The sequence below is a fragment of the Zonotrichia albicollis genome, chromosome 5, assembly GCF_047830755.1.
Source record: "Zonotrichia albicollis isolate bZonAlb1 chromosome 5, bZonAlb1.hap1, whole genome shotgun sequence".
Lineage (NCBI taxonomy): Eukaryota > Metazoa > Chordata > Aves > Passeriformes > Passerellidae > Zonotrichia > Zonotrichia albicollis.
Window position 1 is genome coordinate 43,517,856 of NC_133823.1, and position 16,189 is coordinate 43,534,044.

Consider the following 16,189-nt stretch of genomic DNA (forward strand, 5'->3'; position numbering starts at 1 on the left):
GGAAATCCATGCCTCTGCTAGCCAAAGAAGATATTTACAATAGGTCCCTATTTTATGTAGTGAAATAGAAATGTTCAAGTGTAAAACCAGATGAGACCAAGACAGATCTAAAATTAAATGCAGGAGGTATTTTTTGACCTTTCAACAGAAATTATATAAGCACTCTTAGGTTATAAATAGTCCTTTGTTTTCCTTCTCTTTGTCTAACACACAGAAGAAACACAGGGTTGGTTGTTTGTTGTAAGGAGATAGGGCAATGCTTTGGAGTGGAAACAATTGTGCACTGTTCTTTATTTATACAATTCCTATAAAGTTTGTTACTAGTATCTGTTGCATTGCTTAGCACTTTTTTATCTTCAAACAGCGACAGGAATAAAGTTTCTATTCCTGAAACTGACAACAGCAGAAAAAAACAAAACCAGACACTAGTCCATTTCCAGCATGAAAGTTTCTTTCTTCTTTCCTGTTTTGATATGTCTGAAGAGCAAAAAAGACAGTGCTAGACTATTTTCAAACTGACACAAATACACTTGTATATTATTCTCTATATTTATTATTTATCTTCAGAAAAAAAAAGACAAGAAAAGTGTCCACCTTTAAATGAAAGTATTTGTATTAGCATTAAGGAATATGATACTGAATTCTTCACAGAATGATGTGTGTGCATATTTACAAATATTCCCTTGAACAACCAGTAAGTGCTTAATCAGTAGCAATTTAATTTTGTGTCAAAAAAGTTTAACGAACAGAAACAACAGAAAACTTACCCTGAAGTCAATTAATTGGCATTTAAGAAAAAAAGAAGTGTGGAAATACCACTTTTTTCTTTTTTGTCTTCACACATTCTATGATTTCTCTGGGGTTTGTATTATGGAAATAATGTTATTGACATTAAAATATACGTGAGGCAAATGGCTTTATTAGATAAGGCATTTTGTGTCATTTAAATTTTAATCACCTTTCAAACCCATTTGTTTGTTCCATAACTTTTCACTGATAGCAATTATGATTCTCCACAGAACGTTGGAATAAGCAGGCTACAGCAAAGAATACATAATTAGGCTTGTGTAATAACAGGCATCAGTTTAAAAACCAGGGATGGTGCAGTACTGTCCAGGCTACTTAGAAATGCACTGGAAACTAATCAGACCTTGATTGCTTCAGTCCTGACATGTTGGCTTAACTCCCATTTTCCCTGGTTATGTTGAGAAAACCTGTCATATTATGTGTAATCCAGTCCTCTGAGTTTAAGCAAATTAAACACTTGGGAGCAAATTCACACATAATGTAAGACCATGAACTTAATAGAATAATACCAAAGATAATTTTTTTTTCTCAGTGATGTTATTTAATGGCTCTTTTGCATAGTGATTTGCGGATTTATGAAGCAATTTAGTGGCCCTGTGGACTTCACGTTATGTACAAAAGTCTTTCTCCATCCTGTATGTTGAATGTCTGCAATGATTTAATATAACTAATCCAACTTAAGGAGGAAAGAAAATTCTGTCTCTGTGACAACTCGATTTTGAGTTTCTTTGCTGAAACTGTCAGCAAGATACCAACTAATGCCAAATTTGATACCATTTTTATAAAGCAGGCACTTGTCCACAGTGACCTGGATTAAGGCCACTTACCTAACAGTATTTTCAGGGCAGGAATTTATCTTTAGATGTTACTGCTGATGGCAGATTTTACTAGTAATCATAGATATTTTTTTGAAATTATAATTTAAAAAAATACTAACTTCAGAATGTTTCCTGTAAATGAAGCCTGTGGACCCAGGCTCTATAGGCTGCAATTATTTTATTCTAGCATCATGAAATGAAAGGTGTAGCCAGGAATGAGCATGCCACACTTCAGGTGCTGTTAGGAGCAGAGGTGTCTGTAGAAATGTTAGTAGTTCTCTCTTTATTTGAATGATTTCCCCAGCATAGCAGAGGAACAATAAACGGGCCTTAGGCTCTTGCTGAAAAAAAGCAACATCTGCTAAGGAAAGGGGAATTCTAAGATGAGGATTGCCCTAGCTGAACTCTACTCTTGCTTCTCTCATAGATTTGCTATGTGATCTCCAGTTAGCTATTTAACAACCTTGTGCCTATTATCACGTGTGTGAATTTAATATACTTACACTGCTCTGCCTTGGAGAAAGGCATGGGCCTCGACTTGCTTGTGTTTGAAGAGAACCAAAGATTATTACATTAACTGTGTCGTATAAATGCTAGATGTTGTGAATTTGTGGTGAGCACATGGTGTGGGGACAGTCCCAAAACAGCATTTGTGAAGATAAATGTTGTCTGCATGAATGGCAATACAAAGCACCAACTGAGGGCAGTAAATTACATTCCAGCCTACGGTTCTGGATTTTGCAAGTGCCTGGGCTCCTGTATACCTCCTAGGTGGGGTGAGCATGTCCCAAAGCACAGTGCCGCCGTTCCTGCCACACATCCACGTCCTCCTGCCTTCCTGTCCTTCGCCCCGCTGCCTGCCGGCATGGCTGTGTTGGCACCGAGGCCGGGATTCCCAGCCCCGTGGCCATTCCAGGCCCGGTGATTAAAGCACCGCGCTCCTGTCGGAGGGCCCGTCCGGAGGGGCGGCGGGCGCAGCGCCCCCGCGCCCCCTCGGCCCCGCAGCGCATTGGCTGCGGCGGCGGCCGCCCCGCCAGGCCCGCTGGGTGCCCCGTGCCCGGCACTGCCTCTGACCTTCCCTTCCCTTTCCTTCTCTTCCCGTCCCCGGCGCTGTCAGAGCGCATCAGCGGGCGCGGCGCTGCGATGGAGCGGCGAGCGGCAACGGCAGCCGCCGGGAGAGGAGGAAGAGGAGGAGGAGGAGGAAGGGAGAGATTAGCGCGGTGCCGGCTGGCGCAGAGGCGCGGCTGAGCGCTCCAGCGGGAGCCCGGGGCCCTGCGGACCGTGCGAGAGGCACAGGCGGAAGGAGCGGAGATGCGGCCGCTCTCCCCGCGCTGCTGAAGCTCCCGGTCACTCGGCCGGAGGAGGGAGGCCGGGAAGGTCCTTCCTTCTCGCCGCTCTGCGGGCGCAAAGGGTGCCTGTGCAGTCCCCTCCTCTCGCTTTTATCCCAGCCCCGGAGCAGGAGCCGCCGCCGCCCCCTATCCCTTCCTGCGCTCTTCCCACCATGAGCGGGGCTGTTTTCACCTTATAAAGATGGCGGTGTGGGATCGCTGCAACCTTTAGACTAATGACTGTCAGAAACATCGCCTCCATCTGTAATATGGTGAGTGCTGGCGGGGGGCGGGCGGCGCGGCTGCCCCTGCGGGGGCCGGCTGGAGGCTGCCCCGGGGCGCAGCCCAACCGCGCGGCTCCGTCCGGTGCCCCAGCGGCGGGGGAGCCGGGTAGGCTGCCGGGAAGTGCCCGGGATGGAGTCGGCCGACTGAGAGTGACGATGTCCCGAGGAGTTTTCCTGGAGCAGCCCGGGCGTGGGCCGGGGAGGGAGGCAGATGCAGAACCGGCGCGAGGCCCCCGGAGCGGGTCTGACCCCGGCCGAGCCGTGGCCCGCCCTTCCTCCGCCTGCCCTTCCTCCTGCCCTAATACTGCGAAAGGACCAAAGTAGGGTTCTGAATCCACATTAAATCAGTGACCCTGTTTAACCCTCTCAGGCAGGCACCCTGCGCTCTCCTAGGGCCGGCAGCTCCCCAGATTACACAGAAAAGAAGGATGATTAGATGCCTAATAACACTTTTAGATCCCGATGCCTAGGTGGTTGCTCTAGGAAGTCTTTGCTTTAGAGCTAACTGGGTTTAACTTGCACTGCATGCTGCTCGAAGAGAACTGGTGTTTATAAAGTACTCTTGAATCACTTTGCTTTCTCAAAACCAATTAGGCAATTAGGAAGGAACAAGGAAACGTTTGTATTTTTGTTATGTTCACTTTGCTACTTTTCTCCCCATGGAACAGTTGAAACGATGCTTTCTGCATTGTGTTTGGGTTTAATTTTAATTCTAACAAACTCAGAGCACCTAATTTGGTTTAGGTTTTTGAAACTTCTTGGCAGGAGGAGGAAAAGCTCAAACTCTGTCAAAGACTTTTTAATACTGTGAGACTGTAGCAAACTTGCCAATTAAATAGTTGCGTGCTAAGCATCTCAATGCAAACAGAAGAGAATCCTATTTTTGTTCATTTTGGGTTTTTAGTCTATATTTTTCACCCTCATTTCCAGGTTCTTCAAGAGCAGCTACACACAGTTGCCAGCTTCCCTCCATGTGGTACCCCAGCATGCCTTGTGCTGCTGATGCCACACATACCATTCACCTGCCCTGGAGAATGGAGCCTGTCTCTAGGGTAGGGCAGTGGGTACAGCCCCAGAGGCCTGGCTCCTGCGGGGTCTGAGTGAGGGAGTGCAGAGTGCAAGCCCGCTCCCCTTCCATGTGTCCACACTTCCACCTAAGTGGGATTGCTCTTTTGTTGCAAATGAGATGCCTGGGAAATCCCATGCATAGCTTTCATTTGAACCACAGCCCTCCCTTTGAAATGCCTGCTCTGAAATGCAGAGAGGGTGAGTTGGTTCTGAGGTTAAAAGAATTAATACAAAATCCAGATTTGTGGTATAATTACCTGGGTGCTCACCTGTCTTCATCAACAGTAACTAGTTTTCTGAACTTTTCATTGTTCTTAATGATTTCCAGTCCAATGAGCCACAAATACTGTAAAGAGAGCTTCAGGAAATGGTACAGGATTGAGGAGAAAACCTAGATGCCCTTACTTTCCCTGTGAGGCAGGCTACAATTTTATTGCTGATTAATGGTGGATGTGACGCCTTGCAAATTTTATAAAAGAACACTGCATGAAGGGGAGCTGGAGACTCCTAGGTGGATGTAAGACCTTGGTATAAAGTACTAGAAACTGTGATTTTTTCATGTGCTTCAGACAGATGCACTTGCATGCAGCACGGTTCTCCCAAACACTGAACAGATTCACAAAAGAACTGATGAAGTTCTTGCAGGGGTGTGCTGCTCAGCTGTCATTGCCAGTATATCCTGCAAAAGTAGCATCTGAGAGGTGGAGAGACCAAAGGGAAGAAGGAGAGCCCCAAGCAGAAAAGGGGGCATACCAGGATTCATACTTCAAGACAATTCTAGCTGATGGTACTGTGACAGAAGGTGCAGTCTATTCAATGTTACTGATGTTTTAAGGCTACACATTCCTTGAGATCTGCGTACTTAGCTTTTAGAGACACCATGTTGTGTTGGTCACATTTAGTTTTTTCTGGATAACCCTCAGGGACAGGAAGTTCTTTTAGGCAAAAACAATGGTGTTTTAGAGAGCTACAGGAATTTGGGGCTGTAAGAGAAATACAAATACTTTCAAGTGCTGGCAACGTTGCATTGTGGCTCCTCCAAAAATGTGTCCACTCTGATGAGGTGATGGACTTGAACTCAGTGGTCTGTAGAAGGAGCTATGATAGCCTTCCAGAGGGCTAGAGGTATAAAAGTAAACTTTTGCCTTTTTAAAACCTAAATATTTGCCCTAAATATAGTTTGATTTAGGACATCTGTAGAAATCTATCTAGAACAATGCTGAATTGCTGATTCCCAGACCTTGTTCCTGTACTATAATGTAGTGCTTGAAAACTGAGCTACGGACAAGTTGTGGACTAAGAAATAGCTGTATAGTTCTTTGGCAATATAATATGTTTTTCTATATAATGCTACATAATAATAGGTTTCTAAATTTTTTAATTGGTTAAACTCAGTAATTTAAAAAAGGGGGTTCTGGTCTTTATTTTTTCCCATTCCACTTTAGAGTGTTCACAGAGGGTTTTCCGTTTTTTGAAAAAAACTCCCAAAATCTAAACAAAAATGTCTGGTTGGTTTTTAGGGGTGGTGGGGGAAGTAGAGGAAGAGAGACAGAGGCAGCAATTGGTCCTGAAATGCTTGTCCATCCCTGAATGCAACTTAGATTGTGTTTTCAATAGTAGTCCTTGACAAAGTTTTTTAAGTGTGTTTGTTCAATGTTTGCTCTCATGTCCTGAAGGGAAAAATATTACTGAAATTTAACTGAATTAATTGAAAAACCTGGCTAGCCAGCATTTTTGGATGTATGTTTGCTATTAAGTTGACTGCCTGATATTTGATATCTTGGGTTGTAATTTTGATCTTCTAAAGATGGTAGAGGTCATTAGTCTTTTCAGGAAGGATCAAAACAAGTGTAGTGAAGCAAGAAAGACAGGAACAGTATTTAACTCACTTGCAAAAGATCCTTAGTACTATATATTCACTGGGTAAGTTCTCACATGCTGAGATAGACACAGTAGGAACTAGCCAGTAAGAAACAAATATTTGCCTGGGGAAGCTTCCACTTGGCACATTTACTTGTAGTAAATATTTAAATGCACAACTTTCTAGAATTAAACAAAATTCCTCTATTGTCTTTTGCCAGATTTGTCCGCTAAGTTATAATAATAGCAATAATTTAGTTATTATTCACTGATTTGTTTAATGAGAATTAAGAGCTAAAACTTATTCTGAATGGGTGGAGGGGATGAAGGCAACTGTGCCTGAGGGATCAGTAGGATTCTTATGTGGGCATGATGGCCATGTTCACTGAGAAGGGAGGTGTATCCACAGGATGTTCAACTTACCTGCCCTTCAGCCCCTGTGAAAACTCATTCACTCTGTCTACACACCATTTTCACACTGAGGGATGTATACACTTGTATACCATGCATACAAGTTGTCATCTTTTATGTAGGACAGCTACAACAGATGTGAAGAAGCATAGAATACATTGACAAAACTCTGTTTGAGGGAATACCAACAGGCAGTGCCTCCTAACACTGGGAGACTGTAGGCACCAGCTAGGGATGTGCTGTAATTCTCTTTGCTTATTGTTTCTGTGGAATAACCCAATGACTCAAGTACCAAATTCTGGTTCATGGGCAGACAGGCATGCTGGCATTTCATGCTTACTGAAATCCTCTGCAGTATGTTTGTCAGTTGATGAGCTTTAGGTAAAGCCTTGAGTTCTGAGTTAAGCTCATGCTGCAGCTGTGGCCTAGGGATATTACTGTTATGGGCAGTGAAGGACATCTAACCATTTCAGAATGTATTGACATACATTTACTGAATCTGGCTAACAAGCTCTGTGGATCATATTTCTCTCTTTTAGAATTCTGTTGAGAACAGGTATTAATTCCCTGCCTTTCATATTTTTGTAATAGTATCTCAAATATTCCAATTAGAAATTCATAGTGCTCTGACAATTATTGAACAGAATAATCTAAACACATTCAGTGTTCTCTGATACAAGGTATTATCTGAGATACCTCATAGTTACTCCTGGTAGTTGTTGTATAGATATCCTTTGGAATAAAAGTAGCCATTCCTTGGATTAATTTTGGAATTTTGTGTTACTCTTTCTTCTCATAGTCTCTTAGCTATGAATTTCAGAAAAATAGCTGTTTTTCTGCATGAAAACATTCACACAATTCATCAGGAATTATGTGAACACCTGTGAATTGCAGCTTTCATTTTAAAATAAACAAACAAACAAAAAAACAAAGTGTTTCTAACAATCCTAGAAACTGGTTATAGAGAAAAAATATACGAGCCTAGGAGTCTCTACATTCCGGAAACAAATAAGAATAAATGTTGGAATTTTTTTGTTTATTTAATAGCATGATTTTGGAGACTAATTGCAGCATTTGTTTGCATATAGGGCATTGGCAGAATGAAGACTCAAACTACAGATTTTGAAAAGGCTTTATACAAAAAAACCCCCTATGATTTTAATGCTGTGGAAATTCTAAAATCCTGTTTCATACAGGAATAATAAGAATATTATTTGGCTACAGAATTGATCACTATGATTTTCAATTGGATTTATTCATTTGGACAACCTGCAGTGTATATTTCTTCATGTCTCATGTATCTTCCCATAAATACAGATAAAGGCAAAATAATACGTGCCAGACAATAAAAACAGTTATCTGAAGGCATATTTAGATTGATAAAGGAAAACAAATTTTTACATCGGATAAGATGTAGACAGTTCAAGCAATGCAATTTTTCTCAAGAGTGACAATTTCAATATGACATAGAAAATATAGAAACAAAAATATGAAAAGTATGGAGAATATGAAGTGTAATCTTTGTAATAACTTTCTGGAGTAATGAGAAACTTGAGAGTATGACTGACAAATGGGCACTAGACTAACAGACAGGAAGTGTGCATTCCATGAAAAGATGAATGGAAGTCCACAAAAGATATTTTTTATTGGATTGAGGAGTATATGCAAAATGAGAAACATCCTAATATATAAGTATATATAAAGTATAACTTTGAGTAATGGCTGAAGGTTGTCTTGCATGATTACCTTTAAATGGTTAAAGTGGTCCTTATGTATTTACTGGCTGTTTAGAAAGTAAGCACAAAAGGACAATTCATGCACATGGCATGTAGTGTACAGTGTGTTTGTTTTAGATGCATGTAGTCTTCGGCTTCATATTGCTGAATTAAGAATAAACCAGTGGTTATACTAAACACATCAGTAAAGGAACCTCTTAGTTATAGCTCAGCAAGGCTGAATGAATCTGAATTGTGGAAGAAATGACATTAAAAGCAGACTCTGGACCCTGACTAACTGCGTGTGGTGGGCAAGTGCCACACAGGAGGTTTGGTTCGGATGGATTTGACAAGGCACAGTCTGTGGGGTCTAAGTCCTGGCCAGTCAGAGAAGCAGTCAGCCAGTTCTCTTCTGCTGACCTTCCTTTAGCCACAGAAACTGTCCTTGGCTGGCTGTTTTGTAGGTATGCTTACATACATTTATTATGCACATCACATGCTTAACACCCCAGGATATCAGTGCTTCTGGGGAAGAAGCATCCTCAGTGTCAGGACTCCACTGTAAGCATGGTCTTGGGTGTGCTCAGGCATTGCAGTAAAGGCTGTTGTGCTGAGGGTTTCAAACCAGTCATTACTGGATATTGCATGTTTCAGGTATTTAACTTGATTTTTTGATTTCACAATTAATGGCCTCGTAACAACTGTATATAAAGTATCCTATGACAAGAAAGTCTCCCACTGTCCACTGAATGTGATAAACCTGTGTTATTCCTGATGTAGGTCAGCCAAAGTTGGAGATTTCCAATGATAGGAACTACATCGCATTTCCTAAAGTCTTACTGGAATCTACATTACAGTAATTTGAGCTTGGTACTTCTCATTCTGGCCATTGCTGAGGCCAAGAACAGACTAGTTTCTTTCTGTAACAAATTGTAGACTTGAAAATATTGTCATGTCCTTTCCTGCATTATGCGGCCTTTTCTGTCTTATGCAACACAACCCTATTAAACATGTTTTTATAGGTCACTTTTCTCTTGAGTTGGGTCCTCCATTTTGACTGGCTTCTTTTGGATTCTTTCCAGTTACCTTTATCTTACTTGAAACTAGGCACCCAAACCTGGATGTAAGATGTCTTACCACTGACAAGTTAAGCAGGAAAGTTACTTTAAGATCTTTGTAGACTACCACCTGCAAGTGTTGATTACGTTGTCAACATTTGTTGCTGTGGTTTTGGGGAATTTTTAAAGTAACACTGCATACCTGTGGCTTATTCATCTTATACAACACAGAGACTTCCCCTTTCTTTCTTTCTTTTCTAAAATGTTACTACCTTAGTCAGCTGTTTCTCATTTTGTACATGATGATTCTTCTCTTCATGTGCAGAATCTTGCACTTGTCTCAGGTCCTTACAGGATTTCTCTAAAAGAAAAATACTGTAAAAAATATTTTTAATTTTAAACCTGTCCTGCAGCATAGCTGCAGCCCTCATTACTCAACCTTGTATGGATATTTAATGAACATATTCCTGCTTCTGTCTCCAAGTTATCAGAGTATCCCAGCTGGTGCAGCTGTGATGAAATTTAGAAGGTGCCTTGCTTTTCAAATGCTCTGAGGCAGCACATATGCAGTCTAGGTGGTCTAGACAAAAATGTTACTGAAGAAGTTAATAGTTTGTAGGCAAATCTTAGTTTCATTTTGACTCATGAGACCATCTCGAGGCTCTGAGTTCTGAAGAAGGAAACTGGCCAAAACCAATGGTCTTGCTGCTTCCTCCAGAAAAAGCCTGGGTGCCACTAATCCAAGAAAAATTAAGATGGGGATACTGAAAGACTCACAAGAGAATGCTGAGTTGCAGTTTGGTAAAAGCTGTCTAATCTTGGAAAGTTTAAAAGTCAATATTTTTTTTTTAATTACTTATGGATATAGACACTGGACTTGCAGCACTTCAATAGAACCTCACTTGCAGTACTTGGTTGCTTTGTGCTTTGAGAAAACCAAGTTTATCAGCTATGTAAGACTGAGTACCTTAAAAACTCTGTCCAAGGTTTTAAGTGGTTCAGGATTTCCGGTCCTGCAATTTTTATCCATTTCTTGGAAACCACACAGAATAGGGCTGAAGTTATTTGTGGTGTATGTGATACTTAGGTCTGTAAATAGAGATAGCTTAGTGTACCCAGCAAGGAAAAAGGTTAGCCGTCTCCTTTCAAGCTCTTATAATTTGCCCTAATGATCAGAAGACTCTCTGGAAAAAACAAAGAAAAATAATTTATTTAGATATATTTTGATAAATCATCTCTCCTAAAAAAATTTGAATACACAGTGGTTTTTCAGTTAGTCAAGGTTCTTTTGCTGTTTACCATGATCTCCTCTGTGTTTTCATAGACTCGTCTCTTTCCTCTTTCTTCTTGTGGTCGAAAAGACCCAAAATAGCTTTGCTGGAGGAACAAAAAGCATTTCCTCACAGAATGAAGAGAGAGCTAACCTGGTTAAATTCAACCATCTTGTGGGACTTAGACTTAAAAAAATTACAGAAATTCTTCACGTTTGGCATTTAACATAGATGAGTTTTTAAGAAGGCTGGTTCAGCCTTCTTAAAAGGTTAGTAGTTACTATGGTGAATAACTATTTCAGTTACTCACCATATCTCTCTGAAAGTTGAGGCTGTTCCTGAGGATAGCCAAAGACCAGCACTGGGGACAGGGGATGCATCTGTGAAAGCAGCTGCATGTATGCTGCATGCTGTGCTATTGCTAGTTCTACTTTTACTCTTGGTTCTTTGTGTTGCTTCTGGGAGCTAATTTCAGGTTTTTACAATTCCCTCCTCTCTTTTGAGTTATCCATCACTGCCATTTTTTGGCCAGGAGGCCTTCCCCATCTTTCTTTATTCTCTTTTTCCCTTCCCTTCCATGTGCTGTGCCTTCCAAAATCCTTCAACTCAGGCTGCCTAGCCCTGAAGCCATTTCTATTTTTACTCTAATTTTTTTTCTACCAGCCCAAACATCATCATTAGTTTGTCTTAAGTCTTCAGTTTCTCCCTTCAAGAAATTATTGTGTTGCTCTTGCTTTCCTCAAATACTAAGAAAAAAGAAATCTAGTCTATAAATATATAAGGTCCGAAACCCTTCATACGGACCAGCCATCTTCCTTCATTATCTCTTGCTCTTCGTGTATTTAAGTTTCTGTTTTAATTATTCAATTTTTATATGTTTTTCTGTTACATTTTTTAGATTTTCTTGTGAACATGATATTTCTTCTTATTTCATTTTTTGGTCTTTGTGCAGACATATTATTCTGTACAAAGAAAAATTTAATTAATTTTTTATTTTTCATACCATGTTTCTGTTTATTTAGTGATACCCACTTAATAGGGGGCTTATGAAGGGTCTAATTTCTTTACTGTATCTGTTTACTTTAAATTAAACACATGCATATTTCTAGAAAGTTAGAGCCATTTTCATAGCTCTGTCACAGTACAAAGTTTAGTCTGATTTGCTGTCTTCTGTTGACAGTATCTTTCTTATTAGCTCTAGTCCATTTCTCATCCTCCATAAAATAATTGTATTTACATTACTTTTCTACATGTGATTTAATGAACTAATCTGGGGACTTCTTTTTTATCCTGACTTTTTTTTTTTATATATATGTTAAAGTGTAAAGGAACAGCACGGGCTTTTTTAACCTAATCTATTTCATGTGATCCAAAGCACAAATGAAACTCTGCAACATATTCAGAAATTTAAACTGAAAAGTAAACCAGCAGTCTTATTCCTTGGAAAGTCCAGGACAAAATAACAAGAGGAAAAAATATAGGTCATATGGGCTGAATGTTTTTGGAGCCATGCTGTGGCAAAAATCTTGACCTGAATTGACCTGTGCTTGGCTATGTCTCTAGCTGTATGTCTTTTTACGAGGGCTGAATATTAATTGTTGAATTAAGTGGTAAAACTGGGAAATCAAGGCTCCAACACCACAGAATGCACAGTAGGACTTTCCACACTGACCTAGTTCTCACCCTCACAGTCACTCCACTGCATTTCCTTCACTAGTGTATTCTTTTAAGAAGGACCCAGTCTCCTTTATTGTCTCTATACTCTGATATGACTTTATTTAATACTCCCAAATCCCACTTCATTGACTTATGCAGCCTCTCCTCATTTCAGGCTCTGTAGCTACACTGCTCATCCTGCTTATTTTTATGGAACTGAAGTAGATTCAGCTGTGGTAGGATATTTCTCCTAGCTGAAGCTTTTAAAAAACAATAGAGAGTGGTTACATTAAAATGTCTGAGCAGGTTTTCACTGTAGAAGTCATCAAAATTACCTGCTGGGAGTGAGAACAAACACAAATACGCTGGAAAAAGTCGTGGTTGATGTTTGCTGTAGAGTAACATCAGTAGACTAACGAATATGTTTTCCATTTTATATGGTTGATTTAATCTGAATTCTCAACCACCTTTAACACATCCCTAATAATATACTTTTTCCAGTTTAAATCTGGATTGGGTGTACAGTTCTTTGTATACTTTCTTGGAAAAATTTCCTTCTTCTGTCCTCATGTCAACTGCTTATAAAGGAGACTTCATATGCAAAACAAGTAATTTATATACAGTGGGACATGGTTTGAGTTTTACTAAGTGGCCTGTCTACATTTTTTTCTCCATATAAGGAATATATCCTTCTTTGAAGCATCAGGTCTTTGTGCCTCTTACCCATGTTCCTAGACTTCTTTTTCCTTGGATCTAACAGTATCCTTTTGGAGACCTCAGAATAAATAAAAATCTGACTGAAACTACCTTTGATACAAGAAGGCCCTACTCCTAATGAAGTCTGAGTGGGTTATGTCAGTTTACTCAAAAATTGAATTTAGCCTCATGTTTTGTTGGGTCACTGTCACACTGTACTTTATTTTATATTTGCAACAGCCAAGGCCTGGACTGGGAGAGGTAGAAAAGCTCCATGATGAGATGTTACTAAGCATGTGGTTTTTTCAACAATAAGTACTTTAGAAATTTCTGTGCAATGTGGAGTTTTTATGTGAAGATTGGTTAGTATGCATCATTAATTTATTTGGTTTTCAGTGATAATATTGTTTGGTTAATCCTGATTCTTGATCTTTCTCACAATATTTACAAGAAAGTTTAAATACAAGAAAGGGCTTGTCCAGCCATCTGGCATCCTCTGGAGTAAGAAACCCTGGCCTGGAGGAAAGGCAAATGAGTAATGTAGGAGCAACTAATTAGCAGAGCACTTGCATCATATTTGTCTAACAGAATACACTAACCTGTACTTTCATGAAAGTGTAGGAGGTTACTTTTTAGAGATAATATTTTCCATGAACTTTAGAGGGAGAATTTATTTCAGTGTGGAGAATACTTCCTACAAAACTGGAAAAAAACACCCATTTCATTTTTCTTTTAGGGAATTTGATTGTAGCGTTCAAAGTGAATTCAAAGAAAACCTTTGCTTTGATCTGAATGCTGTACAATGAGTATTAATGTGAAGATGCTTTTCCTCAGAAGCTGCATTAATCTTCTGTAGTCATGTTTCTCTTGTATCAGACAAGGTTTTGAGGGTAACAGTGGCTGTTTTCTTCACTGCTAATATCAGATAGGCAAATATTTATCAGCTTCTATCCTCTTGGAATGGTTTGCTGAATATGTGCATCTTTGGCAAGGCTGACTTTCCAAGCAGTGAAACTAATCTTCATATGAGACTTACATAATTATCACACTGTCATCTCTGTTGAATGGTAGACAATAATTGCTTTGTATTAATCAATCTTTTTTCCCAAGTTTCCCACCAAGGCTTAGCATAGTCTGGTGAGAACATCTATCCCTTATGAAGCCTCTCATGGAGGCCTGTGTCTGTAAAGTACTTCAGTCTCAAAGGATTTTCTGAGAAGTAACATATAGTTGTCTGAGCAATGAACTCTGTGTATGTGAGAGAAAGTGAGAGAATGGAAAAAGATCTGAGAAGGGGATATGAAATATGAAATCTTGGGAGCTTTCTGGAACCTGCCAACTTAAAGGAGAAGTTTTACTTTTAAGGCTTGCAAATTCTCAAAGAGTACCTGCACTGAGTTTCACACTGCTAATGCTGTTGTCTAAATCTTCTTTAATGAGTTGGCATGAAATAATAATCTGATTTGGCAAGCAGTGGTGATGGTAGGTGCAGTAAGGAAACAGAAATCAGACCTTGGGGAGAAGTTGGGGAAGGGACATGACAATTCTAAATCTGATTACCAGTTACTTTAAAAATTTTAGCTGATGAAGTCTAAGCAAAGGCCTGACACTTGTGGTGTCCCTCATTATTCAATATTGGGAGTTGTTTAACTTATTCATCAATGACTTGGATGAAGGGGCAGATGCCTCCTCAGCAAGTTTGGTGATGGCACCAAGCTGTGAGGAGCAGACAATACCCCAGAGTGCTGTGCAGCCCTTCAGAAGGGCCTTGCCAGGCTGGAGAGATGGGCAGGGAGGAAATCCAGCAAAGCCAAGTACAGGGTCCTGCACCTGGGGAGGAGTGACCCCATGCACCAGCACAGGCTGGGATTGACCTGCTGGAAAGCAGCTGCACAGGGAAGGACCTGGGGGTTCTGGTGGACAACAAACTGCCCATGAGCCAGCAGTGTGCCCATGGGGATGAGAGGGCCAATGGTGTCCTGGGGGGCATTAGGAAGGACAGTGCCAGCAGGCTGAGGGAGGTGATCCTGCCCCTCTACTCAGCCCTGGTGAGGCCACATCAGGAGTGCTGTGCCCAGCTCTGGGCTCCTCAGGGCAGGAGAGACATGGAGCTCCTGGAGCAGGTCCAGTGGAGGGCAACAAAGATGAGTGAGGGATTGGAGCATCTCTCTTGTGAGGAAAGGTTGAGGGAGCTGGGCCTGTTCAGCCTGGAGGAGAGCGAGCTGAGAGGGGAACGCATCAACATCCGTAAGTATCTGAAGTGAGGCTGTCAGAGGATGGGGCAAGCTTATAAAGTGTATAGGAGTGATGACAATTGCTTTGGCAGCAACCTACCTTACTTGCTTAGTAATTTAAGCTTGTTCAAAAATGGGCATTTTAATATAGCAAAATGACAGGTAACATACCAAATTAGTGGTTGTGCTTACAGACCAGCAGTTACTTAAACAACTTTGATGTTGAAGATACAGCTGAACATACTAAGGGATCTATCTTGGATTTATGTGCTCTTTAATGTTAGATAGGACAAAATAACAGATATATTACATTTGCTTTCAACATCTGTGTTGTTACTAGAACTGGGTGCCAATCTGAAGCCCAGGTATTGTTACAGGCTGATGTTTAATTCAAAGGGATTCAGAGGAGTTTCAGTAATGCTTAGAAAACCTGCCTACCATCTAAGAACTGGTTTTTAGGGTTGTATTTAAGACCAACTACTGTCTTTATGAGACAAGAGAGTAATGGCATCCAGATGGCCATGGACACAGTAAAAATAAAGGGGAGGTGGGTGCGGGAAGAACCACTGCTGTGACCTGTTCATTTCTAGTCATCTGTTACTAGAGGGTCCATGTCAGGCCAGCTCAACTATCCAGATTTGCAAATATTTTTAGTGGCTCATGAGACTGTTGTGCCTATCAGTAAGACAGAGTTAGCGTGGCTAATCATAGCTAAAAGGAATTAATTATTTTTTGTCTTGGTACTGTCCATAATTGTACTTTAGAATCTTAATATTCTAAATAATTTCTTCCTTTTTAATGTTTTGTTGTTGCTGTTGTTTGGTTTGTGTTCTGACATTTTTTCATTTTTTTTCCCCTTTGTGTAGGGCACCAATGCCTCTGCTCTGGAAAAAGACATTGGCCCAGAGCAGTTTCCAATCAATGAACACTACTTTGGATTGGTCAATGTAAGTGGTCAATTTTGATATTAATTGAAATTTGCT

General features: G+C 40.5%; 1 protein-coding gene across 2 annotated transcripts in view; it reads left to right on the plus strand.

Moving 5' to 3' along the window:
- Nucleotides 1-3,056: 3,056 nt before the first annotated feature.
- Nucleotides 3,057-16,189, plus strand: part of USP46 (ubiquitin specific peptidase 46) — a 32,688-nt gene continuing 19,555 nt past the window's right edge. For both annotated transcript variants that reach the window (XM_005490025.4, XM_026795269.2), the window contains exons 1-2: nt 3,057-3,225; nt 16,073-16,153. In XM_005490025.4, coding sequence (XP_005490082.1) covers nt 3,190-3,225; nt 16,073-16,153 — 117 coding nt within the window. In that variant the 5' untranslated portion in view covers nt 3,057-3,189. The remainder of the gene's footprint in view (nt 3,226-16,072; nt 16,154-16,189) is intronic.